At 38.2% G+C, this 9,123-nt stretch overlaps 1 protein-coding gene across 1 annotated transcript; it reads right to left on the reverse strand.

Moving 5' to 3' along the window:
* Nucleotides 1-647: 647 nt before the first annotated feature.
* On the reverse strand, nucleotides 648-2,673 carry LOC149267058 (protein NUCLEAR FUSION DEFECTIVE 4-like). Its single transcript, XM_089397994.1, has one exon. The coding sequence runs from the start codon at nucleotides 2,654-2,656 to the stop codon at nucleotides 842-844; it is 1,815 nt and encodes a 604-aa protein (XP_089254120.1). The 5' UTR covers nucleotides 2,657-2,673; the 3' UTR covers nucleotides 648-841.
* Between the last annotated feature and the right edge of the window lie 6,450 nt (nucleotides 2,674-9,123).

Raw genomic sequence — 9,123 nt, forward strand, 5'->3', positions numbered from 1 at the left:
GTGAAGAGGTTTGGGCCGTTATTAGTAAACTTTCCAAACGGGTAATTATTATTTTCAAGGTGGGAAATTATGGATTTTTATAAAGATTTAGTGATTCTTTCAACACCCTTCTGACACTGTGAAGAGATTTGCCATTGTACCAAAACTTGTATATATTAATAAACTTTCCAAACAGTAATTTATATGTTAATAAACTTTCCAAACAGTAAGATGGAAATTATGGATTCCATAAAAGTGTGGCCATTCCTCTCACATGGAAATTATGGATTCCATAAAAGTGTGGCCATTCCTCTCACACTAGAAATAGGAAGATGAAATATGGTTTTGTCGGTTTTGTCCCTTAAAGTTGCTGTAGATGAAACTCTGCAACCCTGTATGTAAGAAAGTTTCAAAATATTTTGGAAATTTGATAAAACATTAGGGAATATTAAGAATGAATAATACAACCGGAATGTAATATTAATGCAAAAATATTTTGGAAATTTTAACTAAACAATTATCTTCACTTAGAGTTAAAAAATATTTCTAAATAGAAATACACAATCAACATAAAAAGTACTAACAACAAGTAATACATATAAAACTCTATTCCATTAAGTCATATTAAAAGTCTAAGATCTAAAAGTTACAGGACAGCATTCGCCTCCTCATCACACTTGTTAATAGAACGTAAGAGTAACACAGGTGATTCTTAGCCTTGCCTCAAGGAAGGTTACTATGAACAGGTTACCATTTTCCCGTTATCTTGGATCGATGTACACAGGTGATTCTTAGCCTTGCCTCAACGAAGCAAAATATAACAATACCATTTAGAAAACACTAACCAACTCTGAATTGGTAGTCACACATCAAGCAATTTATCATTACTAATTCTCGCTGGTCCTCCCCGTTTGATCAATACATCATGAGGCTTTTGATCGGACAATGACGAGTCATGGGCCTCTGTATTGAATTTCCCATAAATGTCTTGCTTGTAGAATTGCCTGGTTCTGTACACCAGAACAGCTGCAATGGCCGAACCAACAACGCTAACTGCTGCCATTATGATAAATGTTATCTCAAAGCAAGACTTCCCAACACATATCATCTCATTTGATGCGGCTGGAACAGCACTAGATGGCACTTCAAGTTTTGCTCGCTGGTCGTAGAAGTATCCCGCTACCCTAACAGAGAATAAGTAAGCCCCTAGAGGGCTTGCACTTGCTCCAATATTATACAAAATAGCAAAATGGCGAAGCCCAAACAGTTCGGAGATGATAGAGAACATGAGAGGCCACTGTGCACCGAAGCACATGCCAATCAGAATGGAGGCCATATAAAGGGATCCAGGGATTCCCGAAGCAACGAGGAGATGACATATGGATGCAACTAACAGCACTAGGCTTAGCAAAAAGGGCCTTGGAATTGAATACTTGTGCAGAAGTATTTCGGAGATGAAGCCTGCCCCAACTCGGCCTAAAAAGTTCCAGATGCTCAGAAGTGAAACAAAAGTGCTTATACTCAGAGAGGAGTATCGCAAGGATTTTCCAATTTGTCCCATGTTGTCAATTGCAGTAATTGTAGATCCCAATCCACATGTCGTTGCTAAGAAAAGTATCCACAAATCTAAGCTCATCAATGCTTGAGGAATTGTATGGTCTTCACCTCTTTGAGGTCTTTTGCCTTTATTAATTTTCTTCTCATCATCAGTGGCTAGTACTTCGTTGCTACTCTCAGCAGATGTGCCTTCTGTTACAATTGCTGATATATCTACGGAAGCAGAGTTGATATCCTTGCAGCAGCTTTCCAGTTCAATCTCAGACTCTCTTCGACTTGAAAAAGCATCATTATGGTCCAGTTGAAGAACATTTTCTGAGTTTTGAAGCTCTGAGCGTATGACTATAAGCAATGGCAACAAGATTATCAGAATCGTTACTGCAGCAAACAACCGAATCAGAGTCTGTGGAAGAACCAACAAGTTTTCCAGCAAAATAAAAGCCATAAGCAAGCCAGCCAGCACCAGGGCCATGACAAGAAAAGTATAAAAATTCTTCGTCTCGTTCTTCTCTTTTGGAGCTTCCATAGGCCTAACGGTAGGCATCAATAGCAGCACTACAGAAGTGGGAAGAGTAGCAGCCAGGACTATGAGAAAGCTGGGCTGTTCATCCTTACTGACAGCCCTGTAGATCTGAGTGATAATAGCACCACTTAGACCTACAAATCCCTTGAGCAGCCCAATAACGAGCCCTCTGCCTCTTGGGAAATTTTTGACACAAGTCACAATTATTCCCGTATTCACAAATGTCATGGAGCTCCCTCCTATGCACTGATACATGCACATCTGCCACACTGCAGGCTTCGTAACTCTGCCGGTGACAGAGAGCCAAATCATGAGATATCCAGTGAGGTTCAGTGCTGAACCCATAGAGAGAAGCACCCATGGTGCACAAAACTCATTGATGAGACCGGCAATGATGCCCACGTTTGCACCCAAGTCCTTGAAAAAAGCCAATGTATCGATCACCTCCTGATCATATCCCAAATTTATCTTAATACTTTGGGAATACAAGCCAAAAATATAATTCGATCCAGCAAACGAGAGCATAATGAAGCATGCTACGGCCATCATCCATCTGCTTTTCAGGCCTCGAATAACATGATCACTGAAAGCTCCCATATCGATATAAAAATAGAATTGTCAATAGGAATGTTCAATAACTTCTTCAACAACTAAAACTTTTCACTGGATTTTCAAAGAAGATTGTAACATCGAGAAGTCTGAGCATATGGGAAGAGGATGGATGGATGGAGAAGATAATTTGAAGTGAGGAATATATAGGCTGAAAACTTAGCGACAAGGTAACACACAGCTGTCCAAATTCTGGGGAGAAATCGGGAGGGGTGGGACATGAAATCCACGAGGACAGATATTTGGAGTGTGGACACAGGAAATGGAGATTCATTGCTGATGTTTCGTGGCAAGCGAGATGGAGAACAACAATACACGAGGCAGTGGGACGATGCTTGGATGGAAGTGAATGAGATCGGATCAACGGCAGCAAGGTGTGAATTACGCGTGTCCATTCAGTCTATCTGAATCTATCTTAGAAAATGATAGCTCATTTGTGATGAGAGTATATTCAGCCTCAAAAGTCCAAAGCTTGGCCACTTTTTCATTTGTCGTAATCAACCAATCACTATTCATGAGCATCTGGAGATAATATCTTCCGTCAACAAGGGATTAGGTAAGTCTCATTTCTTGATTGCTGTCAATACATGTCCCACTTTAATCAAATATGGAAGGTAACTGCGTTCCTGGAGCCGACTTGCTTTTAATTTTCCTCTAGTTATCTGCATCAGAAAAGTGTAATTTAATGGTAGATTGTGGAATATTTTTGAAATACATGAGAAATCAAACAATTTATTTTATTTATGTCGAAGATTAACCACACTGGTTGGTTCGAAACGTGTCGACAAAAGATTGGTTATGTGATTATGCCGAAGATTATCTAACAATATTATGGATCACAGAAGTCTAAATTCCTTAATTATTTTATTTATGTTTCTGTTCACTCATGTGTATCATATTTATGCAATTTACAATTTTTACTCATGTCTATCAGATTTACCTAATTTACAATTTGTATATCCATAATTCTTAGATTTGATTTGCAATCCATCCTAGCAATGTAAAGATGATCATTTGCGTTTTTAACTCTCATACAAATTATTATTATTATTATTTTTTTTTTTTTTTTCTTTCCAGTACGAGAAAAAACAAGATTTATATTAATATGAGCAATATTTACATATAGTACTGCTGATAAGAGCAATATCATAATCCGAAGTTCCGAAGTTGGATAGATTGTTGAATGATAAAATACGATCATGTCCATATGGCCCTCATTCAAACATAGAAAACTCAATTCTCAGGAACATGATTTGGATCAAAAAGATAGACAAATAATAAGGATCCAAAATACACAAATATATCCCAGATCCATCACCCATGAGAGACAAGGGAAAGACGACATACCTCTATCAGAGAGCAACAGGCAATAGAAATATGAAAGAAGCAGAAACCAGCAGAGAACTAGATACCTAGAATGGAGAAATCCTCTATCAGAAATATAGAATCTTGCATTTGTACCTCCAATTTCCATATACCAGGATCAATAGTGAGTCCCTTCTTTGATAAGTTGTTTACCACAAAATTCAGAGACCTGTCCACATGGCTGATAGTATATGACTAATGATTGTCCCATAATAATTTTATCCTATTAATCCATCCTGTAAGTGTTGGGTTCTTGTTAGTTAGCTTCCCTGTGGCCAGACCTATTGTATTTTTTGAATACCCATATATCTGTAGTAGTTGAATATTCAGAAAGGAGGAAAACTGTAAAAGACCCACTAAAGTGTTAAGTGTGAAGCCAAATTCACGGAGGATTCTAGATCTCCAAGATTCTAGATCTTTCTACACCGCCATTAGTTTCTAGAATCACGTGCAGGATTCTAGATCCTCCTACACCGCCAGTGGTTTCTAGATCATTCCAGATCTCCATCTGAATCACATACAGGATTCTAGATCCTTCTTCTGCCTCTATAAATTTGCAATTTCTCTCGCCAAGGAAAGCAAGCCAAGGCCTAAGCCTGTGATGTGATGCAAAGTGATTTCTATTCTCTAGTGATTGTTTTATCTATTCCGCTATTTCTGACTAAGTAATCTTGTTGTTTCTCCATTTCTCTGTCTCTGTGAATTATTCTCTACTATTGTTGTGTAAGTCTCTGAGTATAAATCCGCTGTGTGTTATGTATTCTCTGATCTAACAACTGCTATCGGAGCCAGGTTCGAATATCCACCATGCAAGCTACTTAGTGCCATCGCCTTGCTCTGGCAGCGTTTGTTAAAACGTTGGTTGTTACCCCTGGAGCTATTGAAGGATCTGTCCAGGAAATAGCTAAGGAACGCTGGAACTAAAAGACAGTTGCTGCAAGAAAAGCAAGGTCGTGGATCTATGTTGAAATGTGTTTCTGGAGTTTGAAAAGTGGAGATCCGTGGAGATTGGAGTTGAAACGTGGTGTTCGTAAGTTTTTTTTTACATCAAGCTTGCACGTATACGTCAAGTTTTTTCTCAAACCAACATATGTATGTGTGAAATGTGAAAAGGTTAAAACATTATATATGTTTTTATATTTATTATGAAACATATATAATTATATGTTGGAATTTTGAAAAGTATATTTTAAAAAGGAGCAGGAATTTTGAAAAGGGTATTTTAAAAGGAGGAAGTCATTATTTTTAAAGAGTAATAATTAAAGTTTTATTTTGAAGTGGAGTTTTTGTGTTTTGGGGCGTGAATTTTTTTGAAAATGGCGACAACAGTTACAGATATGGAGAAGTTAAGCGAGGCTAATTTTGCCCTATGGAATTCACAGATAGAGGATATACTGATTTTAAAGGATCAGTATTTGCCGATTGAGGGTACAACAAAGAAACCCTCATCGATGAAAAATGAAGAGTGGAATAAGCTAGATAGAAAGGCGATTGCAACAATCCGCCAATATTTAGCAAAGAATGTTTATTTCAATGTGTCCGGAGAAAAGACGGCTGAAGGATTATGGAAGAAGCTCCATGATCTATATGAGAAGAACACAGCATCAAACAAAGTGTTCTTGATGAAGAAGCTTTATAATCTCAAAATGAAGGAGGGTGCTTCAGTTGCTGAGCACTTGAATGCATTTAATATTATTACTAATCAACTTGCCTCTGTTAAAATCATTTTAGATGATGAAATTAGAGCTATTTTGCTAATGTGTTCTATGCCAGACAGCTGGGAAAATTTAATTGTAGCTATGAGCACTTCAACAACTACAGGGACCCTGAAGTTTGATGATGTCAGCAGCAGTTTAATGAATGAGGAGTTGTGACGCAAGTCAATTGCAGAAAACCAGGGAGGAGAGGCTCTAGCTCTAGCTGATCGTGGTAGGAGAATGGATCGAGGCCGGCAAGGGCGATCAAGATCGAGAGGCCGATCAAAATCAAGGAGAGGAAGGATCATTTGCTTTCATTGTGGCAAACCCAGGCACATGAAGAAAGAATGTCGATTCTGGAAGAAAGGACAAAAGGATCAGAGACCGTCTAGTACAAATCACAAGTCATCCAGCACAAATGAAGGTGAGACTACTGCTGTAGCCACAGATGGTGATGTGTTGTTTACTGTTTCAGTAGAGGATGCATGTGTATATACATCTAGCAGTAGCTTTGATTGGATCCTTGACTCTGGGGCATCTCACCATGTAACCCCATGCAAAGATAGTTTTGTTTCATATAATCCCGGTGATTATGGTAGAGTGCATTTGGGGAATAATCATTTTTGCAGTATTGTTGGAGTGGGAGATATCCATATCAAGATGAAAGATGGGTAAGATATATTGTTGAAACAGGTCAGGCATGTACCAGAAATGCGAATGAGTTTAATCTCTATGGGATGACTGGATGATGAAGGCTATTCGACAAGCTTTGGAAAAGGAGGCCAGAAAATTAGCAAAGGTGCATTGGTCATGGCCAAAGGACCCAAGACAAGAACATTATACACATTAAAGACACTGATAGGAAAATCAGATTTGGCTGCTGTCACAAAAGAAGGAAATTTAGCAGATCTGTGGCATAAGCGTTTGGGTCACATGAGCGAGAAGGGTTTAAAAATCCTTGTTGATAGAAATTTATTTCCAGGTTTGAAATCCTACAATCTTGATCTTTGTGAGCACTGTATATATGGTAGACAAAGAAGGGTTTCATTCCTTAGAGGTGGCCATGACAGAAAGAAAAATGTGTTAGAATTGGTACACTCGGATGTGTTTGAGCCTCTTAACATCAAATCATTAGAAGGAGCATCATATTTTGTAACATTTATAGATGATGCATCTAGGAAAGTTTGGGCATATCCTATGAAAAATAAAAGTGAATTGTTTGGAATATTTCAAAAATTCCCTGTTGTTGTTGAAAGAGAGACTAACAAATTGCTGAAGTGTTTAAGAATAGATAATGGTGGAGAATATTGCTCAAATGAATTTAAGGAATATTGTAACAGGTTTGGCATAAAGCATGAGAAGACTGTGCCTGGTACTCCTCAACAGAATGGTGTCGCAGAAAGGATGAATCGCACCATTATGAAAAAGGTGTGAAGTATGTTGACCAATTTTGGTTTGGAGAAGAATTTTTGAGTTGAAGCAGTCAGGACCGCTTGCTACCTCATAAATAGATCTCCAACTACAGCCTTGGATTGCGGTATCCTTGAAGAAGTTTGGACTGGTAAGAATTTGAATTATTCTCACTTGAAAATCTTTGGATGTGAAGCATTCGTACATATTCCCAAAGAAAATAGAACTAAGCTAGATGATAAATCTATGAAATGCATTTTTTTGGGATATGCGGATGAAGATCTTGGTTATCGTCTATGGGATCCAGTCAAACATAAAATTATTAGAAGCAGGGATGTTATATTTAATGAGTCGGAAATGTTCAAGAGGACTGTAGGTGAGTTGGAGGTCAAGAAAGTTATTGACAGGTTTGAAGAGTAGCAGGAAAACATACCACCAATACAAGAAAATGAACAGCAAATTCAGGAGCATGAAGAACAACAAGTGGAAAATAATGAACAACAAGAAGAAGGAATCTTGCAGGAACCTTTACAGGAGATTCAACCTGATAATGCACCACCACAGTTGGTTCGCAGATCTTCTAGGCCTCATAAGCCTTCACAAAGGTATCCTCCTTCAAACTATATTTTGTTGACTGATGAAGGTGAACCTAATTGTTTTCAAGAAGCTTGTAAAGTCGAGCACAGTAAAGAATGGAAGAAAGCAATGGAAGAAGAAATGAACTCTTTGCAGGAAAATAAAACTTGGGAGTTGGTAAACCTCCCAAAAGGTAGAAAGGCTCTACAAAACAAATGGATGTACAGGATTAAGCATGAAGGTGACGAAAAGAAGGAGTGGTATAAAGCAAGACTGGTTTTGCCCAAAAAGAAGGTATTGATTTCACTGAAATTTTTTCACCTGTTGTTAAAATGTCATCCATTAGAGTCATTCTTGGTCTAGTTGCTGCTTTAGACCTAGAATGTGAACAATTAGATGTAAAAACTACTTTCCTTCATGGTGAATTAGAGGAAGAAATTTATATGGAGCAGCCAGAAGGCTTCATAGAAAAAGGCAAAGAAGGCCTTGTTTGTAGGTTGAAGAAGAGTCTCTATGGGTTGAAACAGGTACCTCGACAATGGTACAAGAAATTTGATTCATTCATGTTGGAACATGGTTTTCAAAGGTTGGAAGCTGACCATTGTGTCTATATCAAGAGGTATGATCAAGGAAAGTATATCATATTATTGTTATATGTGGATGACATGTTGATTGTTGGGCATGATAAGAATAAGATCAATAGGTTGAAGAAAGATTTGGGTAGCAAATTTGCAATGAAGGATTTGGGACCAACACAACAGATATTGGGCATGCGGATTATGTGTGACAGGAAAAACAAAAGGTTATGGCTATCACAAGAAAAATATATCAAGAAGGTGCTTGACAGGTTTAATATGAAGGATGCCAAGCCAGTTGGTACACCACTTGCAGCCCACTTCAAGCTGAGTACTGAATTATGTCCTAGTAATGACAAAGAGAAAGAAGAGATGAGTAGAATTCCTTATGCTTCAGCAGTTGGCAGCTTAATGTATGCCATGGTATGCACACGACCAGACATTGCATATTCAGTGGGAGTAGTGAGCAGGTTCCTTACCAATCCAGGCAAACAACATTGGCAAGCAGTAAAATGGATTTTAAGGTATCTCAAGGGTACTAGTCATTATTGTTTATGTTTTGGTCATGATGAGACTGTGCTTGAAGGATTTACAGATGCAGATATGGCTGGAGATATGGATACCAGAAAGTCCACTACAGGTTATTTGTATACATTTGCAGGTGCAGCAATATCTTGGGTGTCAAGGCTACAAAGAATAGTAGCCCTCTCTACAACAGAAGCAGAGTACATAACTGCAACAGAAGCTGGTAAAGAGATGTTGTGGACGTAGCTATTCCTAGGAGAGATAGGAATAAAGCAGGACAAGTATGTGTTGTATTGTGATAGTCAGA

This window comes from Pinus tabuliformis, chromosome 6 (assembly GCF_031772625.1).
Source record: "Pinus tabuliformis cultivar Carrire ecotype Pingquan chromosome 6, CPIR1, whole genome shotgun sequence".
Taxonomy (NCBI): Eukaryota; Viridiplantae; Streptophyta; class Pinopsida; order Pinales; family Pinaceae; genus Pinus; species Pinus tabuliformis.

Bases quoted from the DNA above. Each gene is read 5' to 3' on its own strand.
- LOC149267058 (XM_089397994.1), bottom strand. From the start codon at position 2,656: ATGGGAGCTTTCAGTGATCATGTTATTCGAGGCCTGAAAAGCAGATGG.